At 42.3% G+C, this 16,242-nt stretch overlaps 1 protein-coding gene across 1 annotated transcript in view; it reads left to right on the forward strand.

Moving 5' to 3' along the window:
• LOC126480895 (glutamate receptor 1-like) overlaps positions 1 to 16,242 on the forward strand; it is a 1,132,174-nt gene that overhangs the window by 889,662 nt on the left and 226,270 nt on the right. The window contains exon 8 of the mRNA XM_050104292.1: positions 7,626 to 7,805. Coding sequence (XP_049960249.1) covers positions 7,626 to 7,805 — 180 coding nt within the window. The remainder of the gene's footprint in view (positions 1 to 7,625; positions 7,806 to 16,242) is intronic.

A 16,242-nucleotide genomic window follows, 5' to 3' on the forward strand; every position in this document is an offset into this window, starting at 1 on the left:
GATTTCGTGACTCTCTCTATGGCAATGCCTCTCCATAGCTCTATAGACGGCTATTGTTTTCGCCTACAGCCGTTTGCTTTTCGAAGTTGAAAGCTGTCAATAAGCAGCAATGTGTGAGAGATTTTGTTAAACTGACTCGAGAGTAGGAGTGTTTTAGTAGTAAATAATAAATGTATTAAACATCATTCACTATGCAGCATTTATCCACACGTCTCAGTTCTTATGGCACTATTTCTCCTGCTCTGTATGTAATGATATAATTTTTTTATGCTCATTCAGCACTATATTTGCACACTGCCTGGAAACTGTGTTGCGAACAGGGTTAGTAACAAAGAAGTAATAAGTTTATACTTCATGTACAATATGGCAGTTTTTCACGCACATCAGAGATTATTACGCCATATCTCTTGAATTATGTGTGGTTTGTAGCTGCATTTGGCATCGTATGTGGATATTGTCTGCGAAATTTATTGCTAACAGACTTATTGGCACAGAAGTAATGAATTTAAACATCATGCTTGACGCAGCAGTTTTTCACGCATATGAATGATTATTACGCCATATCTCCTGAACTGCGGTGGGTAGGTGGTTTGGTTCTTATCCCATGAGCGATTGTTGCCTGACGGTAAGAGCTATGTGTAGCAAGTTTGGTTGAAATCTGTCCTATGGTTTAGTAGGAGATGAACACTCTCTCTCTCTCTCTCTCTCTCTCTCTCTCTCTCTCTCTCTCTCTCTCACACACACACACACACACACACACACACACACACACACACACACACACACACACACACACACGTCCATTTTTATAATAAATATGAATGTACACTTAAAAATAGACATACACATAACTTCGAAGTGTTGGGAGTTCTTCTACAAGGCTAAGTTGTATGCAATGAGAGTTACGTTCTTTATAGAAACAGTAATGTTGAAAGCTGATACAATCTAAGACACTAACAAGCTGAACTGCTTAGTAGCATCATGATACATTGATGCCTCACTGCAGACTTCTGTACTAAGGTTGACAGGAGTCTGAAATGTCACTGAATCGCCGCGCGCAGTGGCAACGTGCTTCGAGGCGCCATGTTACGGACTGCGTGGCCCTCCTGCAGGAGGTTCGAATCCTCCCTCGGGCATGAGTGTGTATGTTACTCTTAGCGTAAGTTGGTTTAAGTAGTCTGTAAGTCTAGGGACCGATGACCTCAGCAGTTTGGTCCCTTAAGAATTCATACACACACACACACACACACACACACTGACTGAATCTGGGTCAGCTCTCGGAGTATGGTTGGTTCAAAAAGACGCGCCGGCCAACCAGAGTCGCAGGCAGTGGGGTCGTATGAATTCCGCGCCACAATCGGAGACAGCGAGCGATGGAAGATCTGGCCAGCGGCTCGCTGGCGGGAGGTTTAGAGTTGCCGTCTGCCGCATAGCTGTGAGCGGCGAGCGGCCCGCCATTTGTGGTCAACGAAGATATTACCTGTGCCGTGAACTCCGTCACATAATTTTACATTTTTCAATTTAAGACACATGGTACACGTTCACAATCAAGAGATGTAGTTCAAAGATATCTTCATATGATATCTTAGCAGTATCCTGTTGCCTGTAATTCACCTTCTTTAAATATTCCACGATTTCAATTCTAATGCCTGTTATTAACAAGAACATTGCTAGTTAATGTTCATTATTACGTAAGCGATGGTTTCCTAGTTTAAGGTAGGTGAACTCACAAATGGGTCAAATGGCTCTAGGCACTATGGGACTGAACATCTGAGGTCATCCGTCCCCCAGACTTAGAACTACCTAAACCCAACTAACCTAAGGGCATCACACACATCCATGTCCGAGACATGATTCAAACCTGCGACCACAGCAGCAGCGTGGTTCCGGACTGAAGCGCCTAGAACCGCTCGGTCACAATGGACGGCTAGGTGAAATCGCACATTAGTTTAGAAACTGTATTTAGCTTTTGAAGCTGGATTCAGCTTCTAGGCACAATTTATGACATAAGATACAAATCCGCCGTCCAGAGTATTTCATAAATGAACAGGCAGAGAGTTTAATAGCTTTAAAGTAACATTTGCAGTTTATAAATCCTTTCATATAACTTTTAAGAGTTTTTCCAAAACACCATATAACAAAACCAAAGATAAAAGTTCCAAACACATCGAGAAATCCAAAGACATCTTCTCGATTGAAATGATCTGAAATGAACTGCCCCAATACTGAACTAAACTGCCGTACTTCACGCCAAAAACACCATAGTATAGGATGTATACATGTAGAATAATCTTCGAGACCATTCCGTAAGTCAAAACATGATTCAAATGACTTCCGATCTTTAGATTATCTAGCCAATTTCTAATACATTCTACTTTCTTAGCGTTTATATCTACGTATAAAGAACTTTAGTAATAACATCAAATGACAAAGGTTGCAAAATTTATAAACATAAAATTAGAAATTACATCTTATTTGCAAATATTGATGTCATATCGATAGTAAAATAACTAAAGATATATATAGAAACAAATATTTGTGTATAAAGTGAAAATAAAAAATATTGTAAATGATGTAGGATTAATTTGAAAGCATGTGTGGTTAATAACGCGTCCACAAATTTTCATTGTGTATAATCTATACATGTAGACAAATTTACATATAAATATTAAAAATATATTGAGAGGAAAATTGTATGTGACATACTTAGAACTCTACGGACGTCCACAGATTGGGAATACGTGGTTTACGTAAGGAAATCAAATCAAATTGGGCTAAAATACGGACGGTATCCTACAGTTCATTCATTGAGAAGAAGTCCCGAGGGGGTAGATTTGTTACAAGCCACAAATTTCAAAGATTTCAGTCGAAATAAATTAGGATGGAAGCTTCAGTTCTAAAAAAAAAAGGTTCAAATGGCTCTGAGCACTATGGGACTCAAGTGCTGAGGTCATTAGTCCCCTAGAACTTAGAACTAGTTAAACCTAACTAACCTAAGGACATCACAAACATCCATGCCCGAGGCAGGATTCGAACCTGCGACCGTAGCGGTCTTGCGGTTCCAGACTGCAGCGCCTTTAACCGCACGGCCACTTCGGCCGGCCTTCAGTTCTAGGTATTCTTTCTATACAGGGTGTTACAAAAAGGTACGGCCAAACTTTCAGGAAACATTCCTCACACACAAATAAAGAAAATATGTTATGTGGACATGTGTCCGGAAACGCTTAATTTCCATGTTAGAGCTCATTTTAGTTTCGTCAGTACGTACTGTACTTCCTCGATTCACCGCCACATTGTAAATTTTCACAATCAGCATGTGTGGGCTGACGAGAATCTGCACGCAATTGTGCAATCACGTCATCAACACAGGTTTTCTGTGAACGTTTGGGCAGGCATTGTTGGTGATGTCTTGATTGGGCCCCATGTTCTTCCACCTACGCTCAATGGAGCACGTTATCATGATTTCATACGGGATACCCTACCTGCGCTGCTAGAACGTGTGCCTTTACAAGTACGACACAAAATGTGGTTCATGCACGATGGAGGTCCTGCACATTTCAGTCGAAGCGTTCGTACGCTTCTCAACAACAGATTCGGTTGGTTCAAATGGCTCTGAGCACTATGGGGCTCAACATCTGAGGTCATCAGTCCCCTAGAACTTAGAAGTAGTGAAACCTAACTAACCTTAGGACATCACACACATCCGTGCCCGAGTCAGGATTCGAACCTGCGACCGTAGCGGGCTCGCGGTTCCAGACTGTAGCGCCTAGAACCGCACGGCCACTTCGGCCAACAGATTCGGTAGAGACGGACCAATTCCATGGCCTCCACGCTCTCCTGACCTCAACCCTCTTGACTTTCATTTATGGGGGCATTTGAAAGCTCTTGTCTACGCAACCCCGGTACCAAATGTAGAGACTCTTCGTGCTCGTATTGTGGACGGCTGTGATACAATACGCCATTCTCCAGGGCTGCATCAGCGCATCAGGGATTCCATGCGACGGAGGGTGGATGCATGTATCGTCGCTAACGGAGGACATTTTGAACATTTCCTGTAACAAAGTGTTTGAAGTGACGCTGGTACGTTCTGTTGCTGTGAGTTTCCATTCCATGATTAATGTGATTTGAAGAGAAGTAATAAAATGAGCTCTAACATGGAAAGTAAGCGTTTCCGGACACATGTCCACATAACATATTTTCTTTCTTTGTGTGTGAGGAATGTTTCCTGCAAATTTGGCCGTACCGTTTTGTAACACCCTGTATAGCTCATTTGTTGTTAGAGTGTCATTCTAAAGTCTCAGGTAAACACAGTGATTACTGTAACTGCAAGCTCACTAGTGGCCGTTGCTGAAAGCAGACTGCGCTAACTGGTCAGCATTGCTACACAGTTCTGAATAAAGATACTTTCCGTACACGCGATTAGTGATGCGCAACCGCCTTTCTGTAACCCCTATTTTCTATCGAAAATATGCACAAGAATAAATTTTGTAAGAGGAATTATTGTAGCGTTGGTATGCAAGGAGTCGCACTGTGGCTCTCGAGTGTGCAAAGTTTTTTTCATGCTGTACACAGAATCTAGATGGTGTGACTCGCACCATTTTTATGCGGTTACCCTGAAATGGTAATCCGGGCAAGAAGTACACTTTAAGATTGTAAAATTTAAACCTTCAGTGGGGAAAATGTGACAGTTATAAAAATGTACCATCTATTATCCAATGGTCGAATGTATTTCACATTTAAACCCAACATGTCGTCCTCATCTACGGAGGACATTTTCAACGGGGATCGGAGTTTCTTTGAATGTCAGGTTCATACCCTGGCTTGCTCTGACTGCAGAAAAATTACAATTACGCTTGCTTCCACGTAATAAATTTCCTTGATGGGCTAGTTCTCAAAAAAGAAGACGGTCGCTTACGCCACACAGTTTACCGAAAACCCACGCATACGCATCGTTACCACCCCTGTTATTCGAACTACCACCCACAATATATGCATTGCTCAAGGATGGTTATTTGTCCGCTGACGTATAAAGAGCGTTCAGACCAGCGCCCAGAACTCATAGTGATGCAGAACAGCCCAATCCTGGCTTTCATTAGGGACGTTACTGACCGCATATCAAAAATCTTGAAAATATGGAACATGGCTGTAATTTACAACATACAAGATACAAGATCACCTAAAATTGGTCAGAATGCTCGCAAATTGCTGGAAAATCCTCTAATTTATAGGAGTCTAAGAAGTTGAGATGTACATGGGTACTGCAAAAAGAAGGGCCAAAAAACGACTAGAGGAGCACAAGAGCGACTGCAGAAGGCAGGAGATTGAGAGACCAGCTGTTGCGGAACATGCTTTACAGTTAGGAGATCACCATACTCTCTTTGACAGAATTCAAGCACTGGTACTCATAAACGGATACCATGAGAGTCTATACATAGAGTTCATAGAGATTGTAAAACACCCCAGGATTTTCAGTAGGAAGGAGTACGGCGTGAAATTGTATGACGTTTGTATCCCGTTACCGAAGAAGACGCGTTCAGTCTTCCACCATGGGGTGATAGCAACAGCGGGCAACGGAAGTAGACAACGGCCAATTGCACTCGCGTATTCAAAACATGAGACCTCACGCCACTGCGCGGAAGTAGGCATAAACAGCATTTTGCTACAATCGGTAGCGAGCCAGGGTCTGTATCGGATGGTCAGAGAAGCTACTATCCGCCTTGGAAATGTCCTCCGCAGGTGCGGACAAAATGCTTCGTTTCCATCCATTCGACCACTCCATAATAATCTGTACCGTTTTATTAACTAAGTGCCTTCATGGCATTTACGTTTTGTGAATGGTGCCTTGATGGTATTGCAAGAGTAAAGGCCACCAATGTCCCGGGTGATCAAAAAGTCAGTGTAAATTTGAAAACTTAATAAACCACGGAATAATGTAGATAGAGAGGTAAAAATTGACACACATGCTTGGAATGACATTAGGTTTTAATGGAACAAAAAAAAGAAAGTTCACAAAATGCCCGACACATGGCGCTGGACAGCAAAACGTCAGTGACTGCGCATGGCAATCGTGTATAAAAGGAGCTGTAATGAGAGAGACAATCAAATGCGCCAGCAGTCGCAGCATGTTGACGTTACCTGAAAAGGCGCTTTTAGTGAAGCTGTATTATCAGAATGGGGAATGTGCTAGTTCAGCGTTACGATCCTATCGCCATAGGAAGGGGATTCGAACGGGTAAAGATCCGTTGAGAAATGCAGCTGTGGCGAGAATGATTTCGAAGCTCGAAGCCACGGGTTGTTTAGACGATAGACCCCGTAGTGGCCGACCGAGCACAAGGCGTAATGCTGCTGAGACAGTTCAAGAAGCAATGGAGACTGTAGCGGGTATGTGTATGCACGGGGAAGTCTGCGCTCGTGCAGTCGCACGTCGCACCGGCATTCCATGCACTACTGTTTGGTTGGCACTGCGGCGTACCCTCCGATGCTATCCGTACAAAATCCATCGGCATCATGAACTGCTACCTGGCGATTTAGTGAAGCGGAGGGCATTTGCGGTGTGGGCGTTTCAAAAGATGGCGGAATATGACGATTGGTTGAGTAACGTGTTGTGGACCGACGAAGCTCATTTCACGCTCCGAGGGTCTGTCAACGCCCACAACCGCAGAATTTGCGCTACCTAAAATCCTAGAACTGTCGTGGAAAGTCCATTGCACGACGAGAAAGTCACGGTATGGGGTGGATTTACCACATCTACCGTTATCGGGCCTTTTTTCCTTCGAGGAAATGCGTGATTCTGGTTTTGTAACTGCTACCGTGACGGGTGAGAGGTACGCCGATACGTTACAGAATCGCATCATCCGTAGCGTGGCTGATAAACACCTGCTGGAACGCACGATGTTTATGCAGGATGGCGCTCCACCCCATAATGCTAGACGCGTGAAAGGTCTCTTGCGCACGTCGTTTGGTGACGATCGTGTGCTGAGCCGCCACTTTCGTCATGCTTGGCCTCCCAGGTCCCCAGACCTCAGTCCGTGCGATTATGGGCTTCGGGGTTACCTGAAGTCGTAAGTGTATCGTGATCGACCGACATCTCTAGGGATGCTGAAAGACAACATCCGACGCCATTGCCTCACCATAACTCCCGACATGCTTTACAGTGCTGTTCACAACATTATTCCTCGACTACAGCTATTGTTGAGGAATTATGGGAGACATATTGAGCATTTCCTGTAAAGAACATCATCTTTGCTTTGTCTTACTTTTTTATGCTAATTATTGTTATTCTGATCAGATGAAGCGCCATCTGACGGACATTTTTTTAACTTTTGTTTTTTTTTTGTTCTAATAAAACCCCATGCCATTCCAAGCATGTGTGTCAATTTGTACCTCTCTATCTACATTATTCCGTGATTTATTCAGTTTTCAAATTTATACTGACTTTTTGATCGCCCGGTGCTTGAGAGTAAACTGAGTAATGTAGAGCTACCCTACTTACCCAAGTACTTCAGATCAACAAACATTCATGATCCAGTGACCCAACGAGTGATGCAGGAATTGATGAAGAAGCGTGCAAGTTTGTTACAATAGTGGACGCCTCGACGGTGATGATCGCTCGTGTCCTGCGCCAGGCCCCGGCGGCGCTGATGTACGACGCGGTGTTCGCCCTGGTGGAGGCGTTCAGCCGGCTGGTGCGGAAGAAGCAGGAGCTGCTGCGGCGCGGCGCCGCGCCCGCCGTCGAGTGCAACCTGGGCGGCGGCTTCGTCACGCACTGGGAGCACGGCGAGAAGATCGCCCGCCTGCTGCGCAAGGTCAGCCCTCCCTCCCTCCTCTCTGCTCTCTACCCTCACCCGCTACACTAGTCGCAGCAGTTTCCATGCTACAACACACAGCCAGGGACTCTCGCAAATGAGGAAACCTAACAGACCACATCACCAAGACGAAACACACTGTTTATAAGCAAATGAGACCTTACAGTCATCGTAGTAGAAGTCAGACAGACGACTGGGTTAGTCCAGATGAGGACGTCTGTACAACGGACTCCTCCAGCACCGTCGCAGAGGACGTACCATACGATGAACATGTAGACGTCGAAATACAGAATATTCATTTCCTTCTAGGTGGGCCCAGCAGCCTTCATCAATTTGAAAATTGCATCATTCCACCAGGCTGTGTTTTGAAATATTTTCTTTGCGCTACTAGTTTCCTACACTGTCCATTCTCAGGTACTAAGTGATTATAATCACTACTGTGTAGTGTGGGATCATTAACAGACAAGATCAACGGAATGCATCGACCATGTTAAAGCAGGGCAGCACGTTTTGTGCAGGGTGATTATAATTAAAGTTAAACTTTCAAAACGCTGTAGAAATAGCACCACTGGTCAAAATGACATCAAGTTGCAAGTGGATGATTGGCCGTGGAAGATTTTGTAGGTAGACGAAGCCCACTTCCAACAGAGAGGATATGTCAATACACATAATTCTCGAATATCGGCAACGGAAAATCCACACGCAAATTAACCAGTACCATTTCATCCTGAAAAGGTCTCTGCTGCGGGTTTATGGCATCATTTATCATAGGGCCATATTTTCTTCGAAGTGGCCGGTGTTTCCGGTCCTGTTACCTGTACCATCACTGGTAAGTCTCTTGAGCAGCCACGTCATTCCAGCTCTCCAACAGCGTGGATGTGTGCATGGATCATTTTTATGCACGATGGCACACCTCCACACATTCCAAATCCAGTTAAGAAGCTGCTGAAACGCCATATTGGAAATGCTACAATTATCAGCCTCCATTTCCCTACAACTTGGCCGTCCCGATCACATGATTTTAATCCGTGTGACTTCTTACTATGGGGCTATCTGAAAGATGTTGTGTTCAGTGTTCCGATTGCAAACTCAGCTGTGCTGAAGGCATGCATTGAGCAACACATTCGGAAGATGACCCCAAAAACACTTCGATCAGTTGTGGAACATGCTGTTTCTCTATTTGAACTTGTTGCGGAAAACGGTGGACAGTCACACGGAAATTAATAATCCGATTTGATTTTGATTGTTGCTTTTATGCAGTTTTTGGCCTCAGGACAATTGAAAACCGATGTGATTGATGCTTTTTATGCGGATTTTGGCCTGAGGACAATTAAAATCCGATGAGATTGATGCTTTTTATGCGGTTTTTGGCCTCAGGACAATTGAAAACCGATGTGATTGATGCTTTTTATGCGGTTTTTGGCCTCAGGACAATTAAAAACCGATGTGATTGATGCTTTTTATGCGGTTTTTGGCCACAGGACAATTAAAAACCGATGTGATTGATGCTTTTTATGCGGTTTTTGGCCACAGGACAATTAAAAACCGATGTTATTGATGCTTTTTATGCGGCTTTTGGCCTCAGGACAATTAAAAACCGAAGTGATTGATGCTTTTATGCAGTTTTTGGCCTCAGGGCAATTATACCCCCATGTGAGTGATGCTGTTTACGCGTTTTTTTGCCTCAGGACAGTTAAAAACCGATTTTTCCCATCGGATGTGATATGATGAATGGCTTTACTCAGCTAACACTATCAGACATGTACATCAATACACATTGAGTAGTACAGCTTGTCTAGCGTCTGTTGTAGATCTTAGGCATTGTTGTATGATTCATTTGTCATTTGTAGTCGACCACTATTAAATTATGATGCTTACAGCGCCATCTATTGCTACATTTTTAACTATTTCTTTTTCTTCTGCCATCCGTTTTCGCCTTTGTACGATAATATTCTAACCAGTTGTGTTATTTCTACAGCGGTTTGAAAGATTAACTTTATTTATAATCACCCTATATATTTATAGTAACAGATGTGGATACAACTCTGTCGGTTCATTAAAAAAATCGCGTACCGTCATATTTGTGCACATCATGGTCGCTAGCGATCATCTTCTTGTAATATTTTCTACTTTCAGACTGTATAGGGCGAAGAATAACCCGCACATTCCGACTTAGCAGCCTGATTCCTCAGATACTAGCTATACGAAAAGTCTCTCACAAAATTTCGTCCTGCGCATATTTCGGGCAGTAAATGGACGTCTGGCAACACTATAATCAATTTTGTGGCAACTATCGCTGTCAGACGGTAGCAGTCAGGCGGTAACAGTCGATAGCGTTTTGAATTAGCGTGCAATAGGTCGAAGGTTCGATTCTGAATCGAGTCTTTTTTGTTTTTATTTGCAAAAAGTAGTCTGCTTGGTACGTTATCTGACGTCTTAATCATCATACAGTGATTCTAGAGGGTCCTCTACAAAACGTTAGCAGTTACGTACTACAAACACAGAAATTGAAGTAAATCGTTTTCATTGTCAGCTTTTAAAGAAACAATTAGCAAGTCATGGATACGAATTGTTTCGCATGACCGTATCTACTAGATTCCAACTTGTTTTGTGTGTAACCTCCCCAGTGATCCCATCCGTTAATACTAGCTATTATTCTAGCCAAGTTCTGGTCCATTACATTTAGTTATTGCCTTACGTCAACAGCAGGGCTAGCGACATGCTTTGAAAATAATTTCTATGGGACCATTGGGGAGGGTATACAGAAAACAAATTTAGAATCTAGTAGATGCATTGGCGCGAAACAATTCGCGTCCACGACGTGCAAAAGGCTCCTTTAAAAGCAGACCAATGAAAACGATTGTACTTCCATTTCTGTCCTCGTAGTACATGAGCTCAAATGTTTTGTAAAAGACCCACCGTAATCGCTGTATGACGATTAAGACGCCAGATAGCAGGCTACGCAGACTACATTTAGCAAATAAAAACAAACAAGCCTCGATCCAGTCGAAACCAAAAAATTACCCACTCTACCAACTGTTCAGCTCTGCTCTGGTAGCCGGCAGAGATAGTTAACGTGCACGTGATTACAGTGTTGGCAGATTGACAATCTTTAACGTTCATTTAGCGCCCGAAATATGCGCAGGGCGAAATTTTGTGAGAGATACTTCTCTTTTCTATTGCTGGTACGTCAGCAATCCGAGTGCACATATTTTTCTTCACACTATATACCAGTCGATGACAATATTATTGCACCTGGCACTGAGTGCGTTACTGTCGGCTTATCTGAACCAGTGTGGTAGCGGAGGGGACGAAGGACGGTACAATTACAGTCATGCAATGAGAACTGCAACAACCTTGGTGATTAGAATTACGAAGTGGTTGGTCCTTCGTAAAAGGAGTGGAGCACATATTCTTCATCTGCTGTATCTTTCTCACTGGAATCCGTCCCAGTATCACCCGCCGTGTCTGTTTCCAAATCACTGTCTTTCGGCATGTGCTTCATATTCATCTTCACTCTCGAGACCAACATTGATTATTAAATTATTCGTTGTTTTTCCATTAACCCATCTCTGCGACAGTATTCCATTTAAGTTCCTTTTAAATGTCCGCAGTCTTTTACACAATTGCCGGCCGGAATGGCCATCCGGTTCTAGGCGCTACAGTCTGGAACCGCGAGACCGCAACGGTCGCAGGTTCGAATCGTGCCTCGGGCATGGATGTGTGTGATGTCCCTACGTTAGTTAGGTTTAAGTAGTTCTAAGTTCTAGGGGACCGATGACCTCAGCAGTTGAGTCTCATAGTGCTCAGAGCCATTTGAACCATTTTTTTACACAATTATATGTTTTAGGCTAGTTAAGTTAATGGTAGAAGCTTTTTTCCTGCAATTTTTTGTTTCGTTGTGTTCCAGATTAGCTCTATACGGTTTAAGCAATACTAGTGTGCTGGTAGTATTTAAAACAGCTTCTGCTTTAAAAACGGGTTTCGGCTTATTGTAACTCACGATTTTTAAGAGCTGATTTTTGCTAAGTTCGGTTCAAAACTGATTTTGCTTTGAATGAGTCATTCAATTACGTTCATTTTGCTGGTTGCAGTAGTAGCGAATTTATATGACTGAACAGTTTGATACGGTGCGTTATCAAGAACGAAAGTACTACCAGATGGCAACTTGAGAAGCAGTATCTTTCCTAAATATTTGTAGTAATCATCCCTGTCCATATCACCGTGATATACTTGGATTCCTACTTCGAATCATAAATTAGCTATGCACCCTGTATGAAACCCGTTGTTCTTCCAACGCAGACAACAGCACCTTTGTCTGCAGTGCTGTTAGTCAGCACCTTTTCATGGTATAGTGCGTATGTATCCACCTTTCGACTGTGAGTAGTACTGGTTTATTTCGACTCCTTTCATTATTTCCGATTACTATCAGATATTCCGCACGCTTTGCAACAATGTCGGAACATTCTGTTAGGAGGCATTCTTGTTTTTGCAGTTTTTGAAGCAAAATCCCATTTCTTTAAGATTTTCCGAAATTTTCTTCCCCATCCTCAAAATTTATCTCTGTTTTTGAAAATATAAGCAGCTCCCTCGACGCAGGCATTTAGTTCTTCTGCGCATAATACTCCAAAAAATTTTTCTCGAATAAATGCTTTATCAACGTTATCTAGAGCAGTGGTCGTCAACTGCGGACAGCGGGCTGCATGTGGACCGAATCAAGTGGTTCTCAACCATATTTCACAATAATATCCACCAGGCAACTAATAGCCAAATCTAAAAACGTCAAGTAACCTTAATAGGTTCTTAAGAGTGTAGTTTTCCTGTTCAGTAACAAAAAAGAATACTTACAGGGACAGTAACATTTTAAGATGTACTTACTTTTAATTAACTTTGATGTAATTTTCCATGAGCTAAGTAAATATAACTTAATCATAGTTTTGGTTCAAGAATCATGAAAGAAGGTTGTATACTTGGAAGAACCCTGGGGATATTAGAAGGTTTCAGACAGATTATATAATGGTAAGACAGAGATTTAGGAAACAGGTTTTAAATTGTAAGATATTTCCAGGGCCAGATGTGGACTCTGCCCACAATCTATTGGTTATGAACTGTAGATTAAAACTGAAGAAACTGCAAAAAGGTGGGAATTTAAGGAGATGGGACCTGGATAAACTGAAAGAACCAGAGGTTGTACAGAGTTTCAGGGAGAGCATAAGGGAACAATTGACAGGAATGGGAGAAAGAAATACAGTAGAAGAAGAATGGGTAGCTTTGAGGGATGAAATAGTGAAGGCGGCAGAGGATCAAGTAGGTAAAAAGACGAGGGCTAGAAGAAATACTGAAATTAACTAATGAAAGGAGAAAATACAAAAATGCAGTAAATGAAGCAGGCAAAAAGGAATACAAACGTCTCAAAAATGAGATCGACAGGAAGTGCAAAATGGCTAAGCAGGGATGGCTAGAGGACAAATGTAAGGATGTAGAGGCTTATCTCACGATGGGTAAGTAGATACTGCCTACAGGAAAATTAAAGAGACCTTTGGAGAAAAGAGAACCACTCGCATGAATATCAAGAGCTCAGATGGAAACCCAGTTCTAAGCAATGAAGGGAAAGCAGAAAGGTGGAAGGAGTATATAGAGGGTGTATACAGGGGTGATTTTCTTGAGGGCAATATCATGGAAATGGAAGAGGATGTAGATGAAGATGAAATGGGAGATACGATACTGCGTGAAGAGTTCGACAGAGCACTGAAAGACCTGAGTCGGAACAAGGCCCCGGGAGTAGACAACATTCCGTTAGAACTACTGATAGCCTTGGGAGAGCCAGTCCTGCCAAAACTCTACCATCTGGTGAGCAAGATGTATGAGACAGGCGAAATTCCCTCAGACTTGAAGAAGAATATAATAGTTCCAATCCTAAAGAAAGCAGGTGTTGACATATGTGAAAATTACCGAACTATCAGTTTTATAAGTCACAGCTGCAAAATACTAACGCGAGTACTTTACAGACGAATGGAAAAACTGGTAGAAGCCGACCTCGGCGAAGATCAGTTTGGAACACGTGAGGCAATACTTACCCTACGACTTATCTTAGAAGAAAGATTAAGGAAAGGCAAACCTACGTTTCTAGCATTTGTAGACTTAGAGAAAGCTTTTGACAATGTTGACTGGAATACTCTCTTTCAAATTCTGAAAGTGGCAGGAGAAAAATACAGGGAGCGGAAGGCTATTTACAATTAGTACAGAAAGCAGATGGCAGTCTTAAGGGTCGAGGGACATGAAAGGGAAGCAGTGGTTGGGAAGGGAGTGAGACAGGTTTGTAGCCTCTCTCCGATGGTATTTAATCTGTATATTGAGCAAGCAGTAAAGGAAACAAAAGAAAAATTCGGAGTAGGTATTAAAATCCATGGAGAAGAAATAAAAAATTTGAGGTTCGCCGATGACATTGTAATTCTGTAAGAGACAGCAATGGACTTGGAAGAGCACTTGAACGGAATAGACAGTATCTTGAAAGGAGGGTATAAGATGAACATCAACAAAAGCAAAACAAGGATAATGGAATATAGTCGAATTAAGTCAGATGGTGCTGAGGGAACAGGATTAGAAAATGAGACACTTAAAGTAGTAAAGGAGTTTTGCGATTTGGGGAGCAAAATAACTGATGGTGGTCGAAGTAGAGAGGATATAACATGTATGCTGGCAATGGCAAGAAGAGAAATTCGTTAACATCGAGTATTGATTTAAGTGTCAGGAAGTCGATTCTGAATGTATTTGTATGGAGTGTAGTCATGTATGGAAGTGAAACATGGACGATAAATAGATTAGACAAGAAGAGATTAGAAGCTTTTGAAATGTGGTGCTACAGAAGAATGCTGAAGATTAGATGGGTATATCACATAACTAATGAGGAGGTATTGAATAGAATTGGGCAGAAGAGGAGTTTGTGGCACAACTTGACTAGAAGAAGGGATCGGTTGGTAGGACATGTTCTGAGGCATCAAGGGATCACCAATTTAGTACTGGAGGGCAGCATGGAGGGTAAAATTCGTAGAGGGAATCAAAGAGGTGAATACACTAAAGGATGTAGGCTGCAGTAGGTACTGGGAGATGAAGAAGCTTGCACAGGGTAGAGTAGCTTGGAGAGCTGCATCAAACCAGCCTCAGGACTGAAGACCACAACAACAACAAGTAAATTTGACAGTTTACCCCAGCGGCAGAGGTGTAAGTAGCGCGGCCACTGCGGGGTTAACGGATGTAACAGACGGAATGTTTTATTGATTGTCTTCCCGTGCTGATAACACATGGGTCTGTGTGCCTTACACACATCGGCTGCTGTGGTACAAATTTCAAACGAAAGTAAGTAAGTAAGAAGGATCCGCATTACAGAGATAGTCACCACAAAATGGAGTACGTATTTGTATCAATGATTGTGGAATTAAATTACAGCTGTTGTGATACAGGGCAATCAGTAGAAGATAAATGACATTCAAATCATTTAGTAAAGATTGTGATTCAGTCTTACATTGCATAATGAATTTAAATAAAGTCACTGTTATTAATTAGTTAATCATTCGCTCACACAAACAACACAACAACACTTCATCAGGCAATTTCAGTGTCATAGTGTTTGTAGTTTACGAGTTAATCATAAGGTCGGTATTTACCCGGCTCTAGGTGCCTCCCCACAACGTTAGCATTGGCACTTGAGCAGAAAGTTCGACGACCACTGATCTAGAGATCTACTTCCCTAGGTCGCCTTTGTTTAATAGGGGTTTTAACTTTTCATCGGTTTCTTCTACCTTCTTGAAGACTTTCAGAATGTCTTCCATTGTTCTTTGCAACGTCCCTAGCATTTTTGACATCCACAAGCTTGCTTTCTGTAGAAATATTATTTCTTAATTCTGCTTTTTTCTCCCTGGAAAAACTGTACTACTTCAAATATAAGCTCTATTTCACCTGTATGTGTTCACTTTCGCGACATCTCCTCTGTTTTCCACTCACAGAGTTCTTCATAATTATGGGTAACACAGCACTGCACTACTAGCAGCATTTCACGACGACACGCTAAACCACTTAATAGTATATGCACAACTGACATGAAGGATTCACATTACAATATGTTTTCCTTAGTCACCATCGTATTTGTTTTCTGTAACGTCACCTCGTGTCCTGATAACGGACACGCAATGTCAAGCTCAGTGATACCGTGGCTGGGTAGTACACTTGACACCGCTGCTGCAGTAGCTTTGAGAATGTTTTATGAAAATATTCAGTTGCGGCAATGAGGGTAGAATCTGTAGTACCACTTATTTCCAGAGTTGAGAGAGAAAAAGTAAAATACTGGTATATCTGGTACATATTAAGTACCAATGTATGTCATAACAGTCATATCAACAGGTGTAAATCGTGTGATTTGGAGTAAACATAACAAGAAGAC

This window comes from Schistocerca serialis, chromosome 5, assembly GCF_023864345.2.
Source record: "Schistocerca serialis cubense isolate TAMUIC-IGC-003099 chromosome 5, iqSchSeri2.2, whole genome shotgun sequence".
Lineage (NCBI taxonomy): Eukaryota > Metazoa > Arthropoda > Insecta > Orthoptera > Acrididae > Schistocerca > Schistocerca serialis.